Here is an 18729-nt window from a genome sequence, read left to right on the forward strand (position 1 = left end):
AGATTTAATGGGAAGCCCATAGACAGCAGCTAATGAAGGAGAAATATGATCTCTCTGGCTAATTTCAGTCAGTATTCTTGCTGCAACATTTTGAATTAATTGAAGGCTTTTTAGGGAGTTATTAAAACACCCAAAAGTAGGTGATTACAGTACTCCAACTTAGAAGTAACACATACATGGACTAGTATTTTAGCATCGCTTTGAGACAGGATGCGGCCAAGTTCCGTAGGTGGAAGAAGGCTTTAGAGATTTGATTTATGTGCGAGGTCAAAGATGACCCAAAGGTTTTTCACAGCAGTACTGGAAGCAAAAGTTATGCCATCTAAGACAACTATATTGTTAGAGAACATATTTCTCATATTTTCAGGCCCAAATACAATAATATTCAGTTTTAGGAAATTGTAGGACATCCAGTCCTTTATGTCTTTTAGGCATGCTTGAAGTTAGACTTATTGGTTAGCATCTTCTGGCTTCACAGATAAATATAGCAGTGGAAGTTTATGGATAGTTTTCTAATAATGTTGCCTAGATGTGACACATATGAGTGATAAGTATTGGTCCTAACACAGCCCTGTTGAGCTCCATAACTAAATTTTGTGCATATAGAAGATTGATCATTAACATGAACACATTGGAATCTGTCTGACAGATAAGATTTAAACCAACACAGTGTGTGGAGCTTTTAATCCCAAATCCATGTTCCAGGTCTTTGTTATAAAATGTTGCGGTGAATGGTAAAATTGGGTAAATCCCCTGGATCAAGAGTTGGTGTTTTAAGCAGAGGTTCAATTACTGCAGCTTTATAGGCCTTTGGTACATAGCCAGTTTCTAAAGATAGATTGATCAAATCTTTTCAAATCTAAGCAGATTTGATAAGAGACAGATGACAAGATGACAATAGCAGCAAATTTGGGTGCCATTGTTGCTTCTCAGCAAAGGTTATACAGAAGGTGCTTTTAAAAAACTCATTCTATATTGACTATACCTGAAGTGAAATATTTTAAGCCTTTTTCTGTTTTAATTCCAATGATTAGAACTTACAGCTCATGAAAATTAAAATATTTTTTTTATTATTTAGGCGCAAAAGCCAAGTTGCTTGAAGTCTTGTATAAACTTTACACAGTTGGTGATGACTTATTCCATGTCATCCCCAGGTGTTGGTCCACTGTGTTTTATCAAGTCCCAATTCAACACAGCTGTCTACCAGTGGTTTTTAGAATTCCTTATACTTCTGTTTAATGACTCTATGGGATATAGTCAAGAGGAAAATGAAAACATATGTTTTTTCACCATTTTCAATTTTTTTAGATGTACTTGTACTTGTACTTTTTACATTTTAATTTATTACCTTAAATTGGGTACCTTGTACATTTTTATATTTTAAAATCTTAGGTTTTATATTGAACATGTTTATTTACAGTTTGTCTATGCTTTGCTTTCCAAACAGCAAATGTTGTTCCTAGAAAGCAAACAGAAAGTCAAATCGCTATGTCTTGCAATTAAAAGTTGTTTTGAATCCTCAAAAGCTGCCAGATAAGGGATTTGAAAAAAATTCAGATTAAATAAGGAGTTTTGAAAATGAATGTGGATAATAATATAGAGGGTAACATAATATCTGTGAACTTTGGTTGAAAGTCATTAAGTCTGGGCAAAAAGAAATTGAGTTTTATTGCTTTCGTATTTGCTTTTTTTATTTGCTGGAAAATAATTGTAATAATAGTAATATTGTGGCATCACCACCACTACACTCCAGTAAATAACTTTCTTACTTAATAATAAGTGCAGTCACACACACAAAAAAAATCAGCGCTATGTGAGAAATAAGTGGAAGTTGCAGTATTGGTAAAAAAACATCATTGATTTCTCTGGCAGAATTGTTTGGAAAAGGTCACTGCATTGGGAGTTTTAGAGAGCCTCATGTAGAATTTTTTGGTTTGGTTCTGGCATTTAAGCAGGCAAATACCCATGGGTCACAGACACTTACCTGCAGGCAGGCTGGATGCGATGTTTGAATACAAACAAAACGCTGTACTACTGGAGAAGTACTGTACTGTAATTTGATATGTAACACAATTTGATATGTAACACAATTAATGCCTACTTCAGTCTTGTTCTGTTTGTTTTATGTTATGCAGAATGACACCAAAAAGGAAATGGAACGACGTAAGATGGGGAAGGACATGCAAGACTTCAAGAGGAAACAGGAAGAAGACAAGACCAAGCGACTCCTAGAGGAAAGGAACAGAGAGAAGGCAGAGGAAAAGGCTGCCAGGGAGAGGGTCAAACAGCTGATTGCCATGGTAATAACAAATTTCTTTATCCCTAAAAGTGAAAGGAAGGTGTTCGTAGTCTATGGGCTTTTTTTGCTTGTGCTTGCAAACTCAAGTATAAAATTAAATTGATGATGAATCCTTTTACTCTTAAGCCTTCATCATTTGTACTTGGTTACAACATGTGTGTTATACATTTTTAGTAAATGGCTACATTCTGGTCCATAACAGTGATGGAACCTAACAAAATACAAGTATTTTTCCATTGCAAGTACTTAATTACAGTACTTAAGTACATTTTTCACATAACTGTACTGTACTTAAGTAGATTTAATGATGGCTACTTTGACTTTTACTCATCTCAGAGCAAATGTCTATACTTTTTCCACTACATTTCTAATCAAAGTTTTGTTACATGTTACTATCACGTCTTTAATTTACAAATTTCAAATTTCAAATAATTAACCAATTTGTCTGTTTTCTATGCAAAAGAGTCACAAGCGATACAGGAATCACTTAATTAAATAAGGTGCAGGTAGGCTGTTAGTCCTTACATCCATAGCTTTATTTATATAAGACTGACTTTTAATATTAGCATTAGTAAGTAGCAAAGTAACCACAGTTTTACTCTTTGGTGTGGTTTGCTGAGTTTAGCCTGTCTGCTGAGTTGTGCATTCACTGAGCAGGTGTGAAAATTCCTAGAATAATAGTTTATTTTCAGATGTGAAGCTGCTAAATTTATTGTCAAATTTGCCTTCAAATTGAATCAGTGAACACGGTGTTAAGTTGATCAAACATTATAATGAACAGCGCCCAAAAGATTTTGTTAACTCAACTTGGTGTTGCCTCCTACTCCATCTTGCTGCCATACTCGCAGAAAGAAGCAGATATAAAGCTGAGATATACAAGTTCTTGGTGTTACTGAACTAAGAACTGGGACAGAACTGGTCCCTGCTGATTCACACATTCATACGATTGATTGACCCAAGTGATTTGTATTGTTGTCATCTCCTTTTGAAGGAAGCAGCTACATTTACTAGTGCACAGTGGGGTTACGACCAAATTTTTTTTTCTCTCAAATCCACAGACACCTCTTTACACTTCTTTCTTTCCTCCATGCTCAGTGTGACACACAACACAAAGGTTGAGTCAACTTTTCTCAATTTTAACTGGTTGCAAGTGTGATTACTATATTGCCCACACTTGTTACTTGCCACAGGTGTGTCTAAATACAAATTACACGAGCATCACATGCTTGAAAAACAATTATTTCTTAAGATTTTGACAAGGTGCCAAAAGATTTGTCCATTTGTGAGTTCTATGTGAATTTTTATCAAGTTTGACTGTTCTTCTCTGTTTTGTTTTTGTTTTGTTTTTTAATTGCAAGGATGCTGATGTTTTCGGCCATGCCTGTACATTTTTACTCTTATATTTTGTCCTGGTTAATGGATTTTTGGGGGTCTTTGTTCAGTGCATTTTGAGCTTATTTAAAGCGCTCTGGGCATTTTCCCAGTGGTTGTATCAGTGTTTTATTTTTGAAATCACAGTACCGTTAGACTGTTACTGTTACTATTTGTTTAACAACATGAGTAGTTTAGAAATAAAACTAAAAACCTGAAATAGCTTAAACCCAATTATTTATGTCTATGACCACGGAGTTATTAGCTATTACTAGTGTACATTTTTGTTTATTTGTAATTTTATGTAAGTACAGTTTTGAGTACTTCATCCCACCACTGCTCTCTAGTATTTGTACAGTGACACAATTCTTTGGAACTGTACATCAACACAACTGACAGTCAGTATGTGCTTATTGTTGGCTTTAATTTAAAGGCATAGTTAGTTTTTCAAGCTGGTTTTTAAAATAGAAATTTTAACTATATTTATACATCTGTCTAAGAACCTAAACAGACAGAATGCGTTTTAGCAGCCTAGTACAACTTTTTTATTGACAGCGGATTGCATGCTGCTTATGCTTGCGATCCTCTACTATACACACCTCCATTTTTTTATGCAGATGTTTACTAAAAAATAGTTTCAAATGTTAGTTAACTATCACTGTTTATTGGTTAGGCTAAGTACAGTGATTCAGTGGCTGCCTAGAGTTTTTTTATTGGGTTTATACTGTGGCCCTCATTTCTTATTGGGAAGTTGCATTCAAGTAGAAAACATTCAGAGACACTGGAAAGCAGGAAAACAATTCTGTTAATAGATATTTTAATTAATAATACTAAGACCAGTTTGAAAAATCCCAAACTGTGCCTTCAAGAGGTTTGTCAGTAATATTGTATGAACCATGAATTATAAATGCATCAATCCACTATCTGAACTGCTTATCCGGTTAAGGGTCATTTTGTCGGCTCTGGAGCTGATCCATTTTGTCCCTGAGCAAGAAGGAAGTGACATGCTCGGCAGGTCACCGAACAACAACAGTCTTTGGACCCAGGGAGGAAACCAGTGTACCTGGAGGAATCCCACACAAACACAGAGAGTGTAGCTGACAGGGACCTCTGCTGTGAGGTGGCAGAGCTAACCAATTCACCACTGCTGCCCAGAATCACAACAATATTTTTATATTCCCTAGCCATGCCATCTAGCACACTTGCTTATAAACACCCCTGTGATAACATGTGCTTGTGGTTAAATGATGAGAGAAGCAAAGAACCTGAATTGGATAGCTGTTAAGTCTGGCTTAATGTATCAGATATAGTTTAAGTTCTGAACCCTATGGTCACGCGGAGTTACAATATACTGTCTGCCACTATGCCTCTGATTTATTAATATGAAAACACACCACCTACAAGTGCACAAGGTTGACAGTGCAGAAGGTGTGAGCTGACGTGAAGACTTCAAGGCTATAGTTACAGAATCCACAGTTCTGAATAGGTTTTTCAACAAATTTGCATTCTTGGAGCATGTTTGATGTGACAGTTGTTTATTAATATACTCAACTTTAATGTTTAAAATAATAATAAGATTACTTTTTACAAGATTTTAACATTTGAAAGTTGAATTGTCAAATTACCAACTGCTCTGGTGTTGTTGTTTTTTTCAAATTATTGACTGGCTTGGATTTGGTTTTCTCTGCCTTAGTTTTGAGCTTGTGTCAGCTAAGAATCTAAGGAATAAAATGCAGATTGGATCTTGGGATGGGCATCTGTGAGTAAGGCTCCTACAATATAAAACCATGTCATTTTTATTACAAAGGCCTTAAGATCTAAATTATTTATGTAAAATTAGTCAACTAAGTAGGCAGCAATTCTGTTTAAAGTTATGTCAGATATTAAAATAGGCTCTGTGCTGATCAGCTCTCCTTCACAACATATTGGCATGAAGTTGAGCTTCCAAGTTAAGTTTGAACTTTTCGTAGTTGCATTGGGTGGTCCTTTGTCTCTATTCCACATAGTGGGATGTACTGAGCAGCTATGCTGGATATCCTTTGAAAATTAATAATTGCAGGTGTGAAGGCACTTTAGCTTCTTCTCAAGGGTAATGTCCGTCAGTTCACAATCTGGATTAGTTTAATCATCTGTGTTTAATCATCAGTAATGTTGCAGGCAAGGTGAAAGAAAGTGTGTGGAGACTGAACTAGGTTCACCCCTTCTGACATATAGATAAATGGTCGTGTTTACATAATCAGGTGATTAAAAAAAGTGCTAACTGAGTGAACATTCCAATTTGTCTGAATATAACCAAAATATGGTGACTATGACTAATATAATATAATATATATAATAAAAAATGTTTTTGCAAAGAAGTACAAGTAAAAAAGATGTGAAATCAAAGTGATATTTTTGTTAAAAAAATATCTCTATGAAAAATAATTGCTTGAAAAATAATTGTTTGAGAAAGTGTACTTGTACGTGAGGAGAAAAAGCAGGGGTTTACACATTTTTTTTTTTTTTTAAGATACGTTTTTGTAGCTTGTTGGGGCCAAGATACAGATGAGGCGAAAGTATTTACAGATTCTTCATTTGTATGCTGGGCTATCCTTTGTTGCAGCACTGATGAACTGGTCCTGTTTATGTACGACAGCTCTGTGGAGCATAGGCGACAATATACCTGCAAAAAACATTGAAAGGTAATTCATGTAAAAAAAAAATATAATGAAGAGTACTTCAGAAAGGAATTTTATCAGCGTAGTTTAAGCTTATAGGACCATGACTATAACTAACTATAAGCTTTATCAAAGAGGAAGGTTTAAAGCCTAGACTTAAAAGTAGAGAGGATTACTGCTTCCCTAATCTGAACTGGGAGCTGGGTGCACAGGAGAGGAGCTTGATGGCTAAAGGCTCTGCATCCCATTCTACCTTTGGAAATTCTAGGAACCGCAAGTAGGCCTGCATTCTGACATCGAAGAGGTCTACTGGGATGATATGGAACTATGGGGCCTTTATTTATGATGGAGCTTGACCGTAGAGCTTTATATGTAAGAAGGAGGATTTTAAATTCTATTCTAGATTTTATGGAAGCCAATGGAGAGAAGCTAGTGAAGTGAAATATGATCTCTTTTGCTAATTTTAGTCAGCACTCTTGCTGCAGCATTTTGGATTAATTGCAGGCTATTTAGGGAGTTACTGGGGCATCCTGAAAGTAGGGAATTACAGTAGTCCAACCTAGAAGTAACAAATGCATGGACTAGTTTTTTGGGATCACTTTGAGACAGGATGCTCGTAATTTTGGCAATTTTTCGTTGGTGGAAGAAGGCTGCTCTAGAGATTTGTTTTATATGTGAGGTATAGGACAAATCTTGGTCAAAAATAACTCCAAGGTTCTTGGAGTTAATTTTGACCAGAATCAGGCCATCTAGAGTAACAATATGGTTGGAAAGCATATTTCTGAGATTCTTAGGCTCAAATACTATGACTTGTTTTGTCTGAGTTTAGAAGTAAGAAATTGTGGGGCATCCAGGCCTTTATGTCTTGTAGGTGTGCTTGAAGCTTGATTAACTGATTTTTTTTTTTCATCTGGGTAAACAGATATAGCTGGGTATCATTAGCAATGCAATGGAAATGTATGGAATGATTTCTAATGAAATAAAAATATTGCCTAAAGGAGACATGTATAAAGTAAAAAGTATTGGTCTTAACACAGAGCCTTGTGGAACTCCATAACTAACCTTTGTGTGCATGGAGGATTCATCATTAACACGAACAAATTGGAATCTATCAGATAAGATTTAAACCAACCTACTGCAGTTCCATTAATCCCAATTTCATGTTCCAGTCTCTGTAATAAAATGTTGTGATCAATGGTGTTGAATGCAGCACTCTGATATAGCAGAACAAGTATAGAGACTAGCCTGTTACCTGAAGCCAAGAGAAGATCATTGGTGACTTTCACCAGTGCTGTTTGCTGTACTATGATGAACTCTAAATTCTGACTGAAAATCTTCAAATTATTCCTGTACAGATGGTCGCATAATTGCTTTGCAACTACTTTTTCAAGGATTTTAGAAATAAAGGTTAGATTGGATATTCGTCTGGAATTGGCTGAAACACCTATGTCAAGAGTAGTGGGTTTTTACAGATACGTTATACTTGTGGTACATAGCCTGTTTCTAAAGAACACACCTATTAAAGATAAAGCTTCTTAGAGCAGTCTAGTTGGAATAGGGTCTAGCAGAATGGTTGTTAATTTAGATGAGGTAATCTATGATGATTCTAGCACTGTTGTACATTATCTATCTGTAATATTTGGGGGGAGGATCTGGTGAATTTTTTCTCTAATAATTACAATTTTATTCATAAAGAACGTCATGAAGTCATTGCAGCACAGAGTTAACGGAATATTAGACTGAACAGAACTATGGCTCTTAGTCAGCGTGGCTACAGTTGTTTTCCTCTATTAATGATGAATAATATGCTGTTCTGGTATCACCGAGGGCTTTTTTGTTATTCCAGACTAAATTAGATTATTCTAAATTTTTGGAACGCCACTTCCTTTCTAACTTTAGCGTTGCCTGTTTTAAGTTGCGAGTTTGTGAACTGCAATGGAGATCACCCCTTCTGGTTTACTGCCTTCTTTTTCAGAGGGGTAACACTATCGAGTATTTTACTTAGTGAGGCTGCAGAATTATCAACAAGTTAATCAACTTATGCAGGACTAAAGTTAAGGTGTCTACCCTCAATTGAATTGACATATGGTGAAGCAATTAATGAGAGAATCGTTTCTTTAAATTAGTTTACAGTATTTTCACTTAAGCACCTGGTGTAGTGAAATGTTTTCTAACTGCTGTTTTAAATTCAAATGTTATTAGAAAGAATATATATTAGAGAGAATATAATTATGAGGAAATGCTGTTAAATTATAAGTGTCAATGCCAAATGTAAGGTCAAGGTCTGGGGTGTGACTAAAACTGAGTGGGTTTATTTCCATTTTGGTAAAAAACTGTTGAATCTAATAATGAACACGTGTTGAGGCAGTTACTGTCAGCATCTACATGAACGTTAATGTCACCGTCTATGATGACTTTATCTGTAATAAGCACTAAATCAGATAATAAAGGACTGGAAGACAGTACACAATAACAAATAGAGCAGGTTTTGAGTTTTCCAGTTTGGGGTGTCAAAGGCTAAGAGTAAGGCTCTCAAATGAGTTATAACTATGTTTAGGTCTAGGGTTTATTGGGAAGTTAGAGTTGAAGATTGCAGCTACTCCTCCACCTCGGCCTGTGCTTCTAGGAACATGAAAATATTATGACTTGGGGGGATGACTCATTTAAACTGACATATTCTTCCTGCTGCATCCAACTTTTAGTAAGACAAAATACATCGAATAGATGATTGCTTATTAAGTCATTTACTAACAAATTTAGAAGAGAAAGAGATCTGATATTTAATAATGCACATTTAATTGTTTTGGGGTTTTCTTCTGTAAAAGTAGTAGTCTTAGCTTTTGTTAGGTTATCATAATTAACTCCTTTTGTCGTTTTTGGTTTATGTAATTTAAACTACAAAAATAATTCCACTTAGAAAACACTATTTTAAACAATAAAGATTATGGTAATTATGGAAAAACATCGACATGGTTATGGTTGCCACAGGAGATTGCATGGTCCACACGATGGACAACGAGATCTCTACGATCTCTACCTGACAGCAACCCATAATTATTCACCAGCATTTATTTGTTCCAGTTGTTCCACCATATCACATTTCTATATTAAAACAACCAGGTGGCTATTTTTGTGTATATTCTGTGCCATATTCTTTTTTTGAACTTCTTCCAATAGCCACATCGCCTTCTTTTCCAACAAGTCTGCCCTCTGTCTTGCAGGACCGAGCTGACAAAGCAGCCCGATACAGCAAAATCCAGGAGGAGAAGGCTGCTAAGGAGGCCCTTTTACAGGCTAGACAGGCTGAGCAGGAGGCCAAGAAGGAGGCATTAGTCAGGGAGAGGAGGTAAGAAGTCCATGATGATTAAGGAGTGATATGTATATGGCTGAGAAAGTACATGTTTAGGCTGCCAGCAATGCAAGAGAATGTATAGTTTTGGGTGATACGTTATAATATAAGGTTATAATATGAGTATGTTTGTAGTTGATGATTCTTCCACTGACTTAATATAATATTAATTTCTGGGGAAGGAATATTGGTGCTATCTGAATATGCATTAAATATCACGGTGATGAAAATCATTTGTTTTACATGGTTTTACTCTGTTTTTATCATTTCAATATAAGGGGATGCAAACCTTTCCACCCAAGTGTACACTTGGGCCTTACCAAGTGTAGAAGTTGTTTTGGCAAAAAATAAAGTGGGTCAGTCATATTGACAAGCCTTAAAGGTTGTGTTTGGCCTTTAAACTGCTTAGCTCAATAGCCAACTTTATATAAAACAACAAAGGAATGAGTAAATGAAAACAAGGGTTACAGAACATGCATACAGGTGAATACACACTGATCAGGAATCTACTCTAATGAACAAGTCCTTGTGACTCATGTTCTATGTGTTCCCTGCTGGTACAGTATGTCTTTCAGCTTCCTGAGTAAGCACTGGTCTAAAGACAGAAGCACAGAAGGTCTGCTTAGGTGTGAAAGCACAGTTCAAAGGATGCATTTGGTCACACTGAACAGGCATGTTGCAGTTTTAGAAAATTGCTTTCACAGAAGTAAGGTCAAAGCTGTCTCGGTCAAAAAACATGTAGACCCTGTGAGGTATTATTCAAAATTAAAGGTGAAATTTGGCAAATGAATTTTGAACCAAATTCAGTATTTGGTTCAAAACTAAATTATCTTATGTCACAGGAATAACAATTCATACTATTTTATAACCCTGATATTAGTGGTTGATCGTTTTTGCCAGCTGTGGCAGAGTTGAACATGACTTCTCCAGTTGAATGTAGAGGTTGTAAAATTAAATCTAAACATTGTCTAATTTTTCTATTTTGGACAAGTATGTTCAGCTCAGCTACTTGCAAGTGGTCTAAAATGGTCAAATGTCAACGATCGGTAATGCACGTTGCAATGCTTTTATAATGTTTTAAATTGCAAAGTTCTGCCAAATTGACAAGGGATTGATTAAATTATTTGTTGTCATCTCAACATCACACAGTCCGACTAAATATTATGTGAAATACAAGCTTTCAAAGAATTTAATGTTATACTTATCGTAGTCCTAAATTGCCAGAAAATACAGTCTGACAGTCAAAGTCTGTTTCTGTTTTAAGTTAAACACAGAATCTCATCACCACCACAACTCATAAGAAAAAAATGAAGTATAACCAATCATCCACAATAATGCTAAGAAGCAGTGTAAACAGGGATATAGATAAGCACACTAATATTCATACACGACTTTTTAATTAGGTTGTCACTACCAGGTTAATGCTGTAGGGCCTATTTGACTCCAAACAATTAAATGGAACAGAGCCGTCATTTAAATTTACTGAAGTAAATGTTTTTTCTTCACATAGTCTGTCAGGTGTTCTAAATACATTTATGAGTTCTATTAAATAATGTGCTTACAGCTCACTCCTGCTTCTGTGAAATGTGTTGAATTTTAACTCTGTCTGTTATCAGTAACGTTGCAAGGATACAGTTCCGCCTCCCAGATGGCTCATTCTTGACAACCCAGTTTTCATCAAAGAGTACACTGCATGAGGCTCAACACTTTGCTGTTAAGGTTTGTCTACAATGATGTGTGTCTGTACAATGACTGTGTTATGCCCCTGTTTAGGGGTAGGAGTGAGGTATACAAGATAACAAAAAGGCTGTTCCCTCACTGGTCACCAAATCAAGGTGGATTCCAAGATTTACAAATAAGGGTATAATTCATTACTACAAAAATATGTAAAAATTTGATACAATAGTAATGCATTATGATTCAGACTAAAAAGTGCAGGATGGACCAATCAGCTGCCAGCACCACCCCCCAATTCAGCGAATCAGACATATCTCTGTCACACAGATCCACACAAACAAAGAGCACTCACACAAACAGTCACAGAAAACACAGCTAAAAAAATCAACAAATTAAATGGCATATGGTCAGGACCGTAAAAGTCTGTTTTGGGTGTATGGGTTTGGTAAAAAGTGAACCAACATAAACTTTATAAGTTTTTTTTCTACCCTGGGAATAATACTATAGATTAATTTCTGTTTTTAATCTAAATGATGATAAAATGGCAAAAAATAAAGAAAAATAGTGGATAAAATGCATTCAAAAGTCCAGATGAAAATGAAGCTGAAACATGGTAAATAAGTTTGCCATTTTCTTTTAAGTAAGTTCCAGGGGAGAATAGAGGATTTATAGAGGATATCTTTGCCTCTCTACTTTCTCTGACTGCTCAGTAGTGCATCCTAGCCATTCACATGGAATGCAGCACATGATCCCCTTTATAAAAAGACAGGTTGGCCCTTCTGCTTATACTCTTTTGACTATACACTTTCTTATTGTAACAGATGCATGATTTATTTATTTTATATGCTGTGGATTATGTATTTTGGTATTGCAATACACACGATAATAGTGAGGATATTTGTTATATCAAAAAGATGATGTTCTCCTATTGATATATTCCCTGGTTTGAGAATGGGAGGAAAACGTGTAAATTAAAAACGTATATCAAAAAAGTAATGGTCGAAGGGCAATATCTCACTACTGTACATTGTACACTGGTAAGCAGCATTTCATTCCAAAACAAAGATCACTTTAAACATAAAATGCAGATCACCTCACTTGAGATTATCAGAGAATTATTCAGAGGCACCATGTTCTTGGGTGTAAACATCAGACTACCTGAAATAGAAGCTGAACACCTCTCTGGTCAATCAGCAGCAACTGCACTTCTTGTAGTAAAAGAGCTTTCTTCCAACCTCCTCTTCCTACTACATTGTACATAGGCTGCATCTCTAGGTGGTTGAAAGAGTGGTGAAAACTGCAATGCTGTATGGAGACTCAACCCACCCTCACCATGGCCTGTTGACCCCTTTGCCTCCCGACAAAGACTCCAGCATACAGTACAACGACTACCTGAATCTGCTAAAGCTTATTTTCCTGGGTAGTCAGACAGCTTTCTCGAATACCCCTATAAACTATAAAAGCGATCATGTGGTCTAACTAAACAGAACGGCAAATCAAGCTGGGCTATTTGCATTACATAGTTTTTCTTGTAACAATAAATTAGTTTTATTTAACTATGGTTTGTTTTACTGTTCTTTTATATTTGTCTATTTTTAGGAGCTAGATGTAAATGCATTGCAATGCATAATTTTTTCATTTCATGTTTGTGGTTTAGAATGCGTGTCAGTGCAACACAAATATAGGTGGTTTCTCTTTTAGATTAGACCTACTACATGCAGTATTTTTTTCTTGTTCTCGTTGTTTGCCCTGACATTTTCAGGAAATGCAGTGAATAAAAGTCGGAAACAGGCTGTGGGAACCTGTCAGTAAATAGTTGGCTAGAGTTTCTGCTACACAGTCATGTTTATACTTTAGCATTTAAGTAAATGAAAGGGTGATCTTCACTGGTTATGGTTTTTGGTTTTTAGTTATAATTTGAGTAAAATCAATAATTTAGAATAATACAATTTTATGGTGTGTTTTTGTAACAGAATCATTGCAAAAAAATTGTGTCCTTATTTTTTCTCAGGAGGTGGGAAATCGCTATGGAAACTTCTCTCTAGCAACGATGTTCCCTCGACGGGAGTTCACCAGTGAAGACCTAAATAAAACTTTGGTGGAGCTAGAGCTTGCTCCAAGTGCTTCCATTGTGCTTCTTCCAGTGAGTAGACCACAGTCCGGCTTTCTTATCATTGAGTCACTTTAGAGTCACCCACCAGTACAAAATAAAGACTAGTGTTGTTTGTGTCTGCCTCCAAGTCTTCTCACTGCTCAATATAGCTTGATGGGCTGGCTTTAAAGAAATATGCTTTCTTCCAGTTGTTGACATTTTCTTAAATATTGGGATTTGGTTTTATTTGGATGTTTTTTCCTACAGCAGTCAGGCAGGCCTACTAACACTGCAGTCTCTTACCTGAGGGGTGGTTTCTGGACTATTGTGGGTACACTTCTCTACCCTCTGCTGGCCGTATGGCGGTTCCTGAGCTCCTTCCTGTTTGCAGCCCCAACCCATACTGAAGCACCATTCCGAGGCCCTGCTCAGCTGTCCTCATCTTACTCCAGCTCATCATCAAGCTCAGACAAATCAAAAAGGTGAGGGACAGTCGCTGTCCACAACAGTAGCTTGCACACTCATCAGCCAGAGCATGGATGAAAAGATTTTTACGTGAATGGCATTTGTTTGTTTGTTTTTTAATAGAAACTGTCTAAAGTGGCTCTGTGCATGAAGAACATATATGCATGTTGTAGAGAAGGAAGCATTGAGCAAATGAGTAAATAAAAAATTGTTGCAATGAGAGGTTTCAGCGCTGAACTCTTGAGTAAAAACTGGTGTGTTAATAAGACAAATGGACACAGTATTATGTGACTAGGTTAAAAGCTTGTTATGGTAAACTCAAATTATTTATTACAACAAAATAACAGTGTCCAACTCATTCAGCAAGCAGCTTCCTATTTTTAGCCAGTGTTGGGTATGTCACCTGATGCAGGTTGTTTCTGTGTCAGTACTTATTGGTTAAAGTGCTCTCTGAATTCAGTGATGCAAACGTGTCAATTTCGTCATGCACCTTTGAGTTGGTCTTTACAGAATTCTAGTGATAACATTACCTGTACTATTCATATTAATATTTGAACAAACATTCCATTTTAGAAGTTATTTGGGCGCATCACTGGAATTGACTTTGTATGTAGGCCTGATATGTAGGGCATAGATTTTGCAGTTGCTCCTGCATTAAGCCATAAAATATAGGAAGGATTGCTGCTTGTTTACACAGTAAGAGAATATAGGGACAGCATCGTGTTAAAGTGTTTCCAATGGAGTAAGAAGCAAATGAAAATATGTCGGCATTCCCTGTAGTCCCTTATCCACCTTGTTATCCAAGTGTTAACCACAGCGCATTGTAGATAAACAATGATTGTTAGAACCACTAAAATTAAACCTGGCTGTAAGGTATACCAACTGGTTAATTTGAGCAAGTTGTGTTGGACCTTCTGCCTGAGACACAAACCCTTGTCTCCCTATAATGATCAGGAAATCACATATGAGAGGGCGACAGAGAATCAATGATCAGTGTGTACTCTTGATTCTGTTTAAACTTCACTAAGTGACTGTCTGTTATTTATGTAGGGAGATATTGAGTGGGACGATGTGGTTAGCTCTGCCACCTAACACCTAGAAGGACCCTGGTTAGCTGCTAGCTTTCTGTGTCTTTTTATTGTTAACTCAAAAAACAATTTACAATAAATAGGAATAAATAACTATCATAACTAACAACTTCACATTGCAGACATATCAATAACAATTTAAATTATTGGGTGTTGAATAAAGAGGTGTAAGTGTCTAATAAAGAGGTGCAAATGTCTTGCCAGCAAATGAAAGGTAGCACAATCCATTGATGATTCTGGACAGTATTGTCTGTTTAGCATCCTGTTGCATATGGCGTATAGGCTTTTCTTCAGGCAGGAGGGAAAATCTACAGTGAGATCATTGTTAAGGGTCCCTGATAATCTTAGCTCTGTTAATGCAGAAACCAGTTGCAGATTATATGCAACAAAATCACTTTTTTTGTAGTTGTTTGTTTGTTGTTTGGTTATGTTATGCTGAATTCTGGTATTCATTTAGAGAACCTCTCTCCAAGAAAACTCTGGAGAAGCGGCCGGAGGACTTCAAGAAAGAGGGTAAAATCTGCAGGCTGAGGACTCAGGAAGACAGTGAGGATGACAACAACACCTGGAATGGGAACTCGACCCAGCAGATGTAATTCAGTGACAGCACCTCCTCTAGCTCTCCTGCTGTGAATTAGTTAAGCCTGACCAGTTAAAGGTTTTTGCTCCACTTCTGTTGATTCTTTTGTTTTCTCTTTGTCTTATTGTGTCCCAGGCTTATGCCCTGCACCTCACCTGCATGGTGAGATAATCAATAAAACCTTCTTTGGGTTTGACCTTAGGGTTTTAGTGGCAATTACATGATTGTGTCTTCTAACCTAGGCTGAGATTGCAACAGGTTGAAAGACTGTAAAAGGCTATACCACCTCCCTATCTTTCGGTTTATGCTCATGATACTAATAATTAATAATACTTTTAAATAACATTTAAAAATTCTTCATTACTGCTGTCAGACAATTGTAAATTGTCTTTGACATCAAACTTTTTGGAAATGAGCAAATAGAAGACATTGAACCTGAAAATGTTGCAATCTGAGCTTGGATTTATATTACGCTATGGGCTCTCAGCATTCTGAAAATGTTTCTCTTTTGAAGATTTTGGCTTGTTGCCAGTGTCTTCTCTGGATTGTCATCTAACAAATGTTTTTGTTTTAAATGTATTAAATAAAATATTAAAATGTTATCAAACTGCTTGCAGAGGATTGTAGATTTCCCACTGTTGCCACTTCTCCTAATAGACAGATGCACATACACCCACAGCGAAGAAAAAATGAAATATATACAAAATAAGATAAAAAAAAAATATGACCAGGCAGAAGTGTTGTATTATGAAAAACATAAGTACAAGGCCCAGGTGCTCCTAGTCACCCAAATGATGGTCTGACCACCTAAAAACTGCATTGCAGAACAAGCACAAGACCACACCCCCTTAATAAATGTATGATTGAAACTGACATAAAAACCTAAGATTATAATCCCTTGTGTACCAATGTAATAATTCAACAAATGTGTAATAATGAACATCTTAGTAAGGCCTCAGTATAATGAACAAAGTATATCACAATATACCTACCTACTTAGTCATTTGCCAAGGATGAATAAAAGAAGTTGTGAAGATTTTTGCATCTTCCATGGAAAAGGCATGTAAATCTTTTTCCTATAACATATTGCACATTTAGCTAGAACAAATCTTTCTTCATCAAAAGTAACAACAGTAGTTAAAGATTATGATTATTATAGTAAAATATTGAAAAGTTTGGTAAAATAAGTCAAAAGATTGTATCCCTCTTGATAAACCTAGGTAATCTTTGATATGTAATATCAGGGCAGCATGGTGGTGAAGTGGTTAGCGCTGCCACCTCACAGCTAGAAGGTTCTCAGTACAAATCTACCCGCTGTTTGCACCCGTACTGTGTAAGGTTGGCATGTTCTTCCCGATTCTTTTGTGAGTTTTCTTCATGTATTTCAGTTTCCACCCAGAGTCCAAAGACATACATGACTCTAAATTTGCTATATGTGTGAATTTGAGTGATGATGGTTGTCAGTCTGTGTTGGTACAGAGATAGTCTGGTGACCTGTCCAGGGTGTACTCTGCCTATTCTGTTCAGGGTCTTAGGGGCCTATTCCAGCTGTCAATGGGAAAGAGGCAATAAAAGATAATAAATGTCTCACGATGTTTTAGGTGTGTTAAACTGAACTTGGATTTTAATTTAGCAGTGGGTAGATCCCCAAGGACAGTCTCAAGTGGTTTCCTGAGAGCAACACAAACAATGGGATTTGGAAAATACCTTTCAAAAGACCTCAAAATTAAACTGTTAAACATTTATCAAGCTGGAGAGGGATATAAGAATATTTCATTGCATTTGGGGATACCAGTACTTACTTTCAAGACCATAATCCAGAATGGAAGAAATGTGGACACTAGGTCTGTGTCCGAAATCACTCCCTATTCACTCATTTCCTACTCCCTATATAATGTACAATAATTAATTTAATCAATAGTGAGCAGTCAATTGACATTTCACAACGGTTAAAATAATAATTTAGATATTGCATACAGTTTGTTATTACAAAAAGCAGTAGTTTTGGACAAGGTAACAAGTTAAAAACGCAAGCACTGTCCAATGGACTCTCATTGTTTGGTGATTAGGAATGAGCAGAAGGCTTCAAGTGAAATGAGTTGTTCTATCTTTAGCTCTGTTTGATGATTATTCAAACCAGAGGGGGGCAGCAAAACTGAATGCATGCTTCCATCCGCACTTGAGGAACAGTGAGTTGATAAATGTCACACAAATGTAAAGCATAATGGCTTTTGGTTCTTTGTAGAAGGGAGCATAAAAATAATGGAACCAAGCCAACACAAGCCTTATAAGTCGGCATAATACAGTGGGTAAACCTTCGTATGCTCAAAGAAAGCTACTCAGCTTTGGCATACAGTGATGTGTTATGCAATTACGACTCATAATAAACCTTAAGGCATTGTGATAGACTGTATTCAGAGGACCTTTGGTTGAGGCACTCATGTATAGCACATCAACATAATCAAGCAAAGGTAACCGATACAAGATATTTACGTGCTCTGACAGAGACGCAGGATTTGTTATGATAGTAAAGCATGAGCTTCACCCTCAATTTGATAACCAATTTGGTAATGTGTGCTTCAAAAAAAAAAAAACTCCTGATCAAGTAAAAAGCCCACATACTTTTAACTGAAAAATCGGTTTCCCTTGGGCAGTTGTTATTAGTGGGGTATTCTCATGTAAATCACACGAGCGTGAAAATACCATAACTTTGGATTTATTTCCATTTAAATTCAATTTCAGTGTCTGCAGATGAGACTGAACAATATTATTAGCAGCCTGTAAAAACTACGGCCTCGGCGAGTAAAGAAGAGCAGCAATACAGTACTGTGTCATCAGTATGTTCCAAATTTCATGAAATAATATGAACTCATGGGATAAGCCGAAAGGACAAAAAAAAAATGTGCATAATAGTGTATAGTATATGTATGTGAATAATAAAATAGTTTCCATAAGTGATTTCCTCTAATGGGTTATCCTGTGTTGTGTTGCATGGGTGCTGGAGCCTATCCCAGCTGTCAGAGCAAAAGGAAGGACACATCCTCGACAGGCCACTATCACATAGAGACATTCACATACATAAAACTTTTCACCACTCACATTCACACTTATGGGTCACCAGTCACCATTTAATCTAACGTGCATGTCTTTG

The 18729-nt window shown here is 36.4% G+C and overlaps 1 protein-coding gene across 3 annotated transcripts in view; it reads left to right on the plus strand.

The window, feature by feature from the left end:
- The window catches only part of ubxn4 (UBX domain protein 4), a 28814-nt gene extending 12626 nt beyond the window's left edge, over positions 1-16188 (plus strand). For 2 of the 3 annotated variants that reach the window (XM_067516390.1, XM_067516391.1), the window contains exons 8-13: positions 2136-2300; positions 9549-9673; positions 11293-11395; positions 13365-13496; positions 13713-13927; positions 15456-16188. In XM_067516390.1, the coding sequence (XP_067372491.1) occupies positions 2136-2300; positions 9549-9673; positions 11293-11395; positions 13365-13496; positions 13713-13927; positions 15456-15594 (879 nt within the window). In that variant the 3' untranslated portion in view covers positions 15595-16188. The remainder of the gene's footprint in view (positions 1-2135; positions 2301-9548; positions 9674-11292; positions 11396-13364; positions 13497-13712; positions 13928-15455) is intronic. The other variant, XM_067516392.1, reaches the window with a different exon arrangement.
- The last annotated feature ends 2541 nt before the right edge of the window (positions 16189-18729 follow it).

This window comes from Channa argus, chromosome 9 (assembly GCF_033026475.1).
Source record: "Channa argus isolate prfri chromosome 9, Channa argus male v1.0, whole genome shotgun sequence".
NCBI lineage: Eukaryota > Metazoa > Chordata > Actinopteri > Anabantiformes > Channidae > Channa > Channa argus.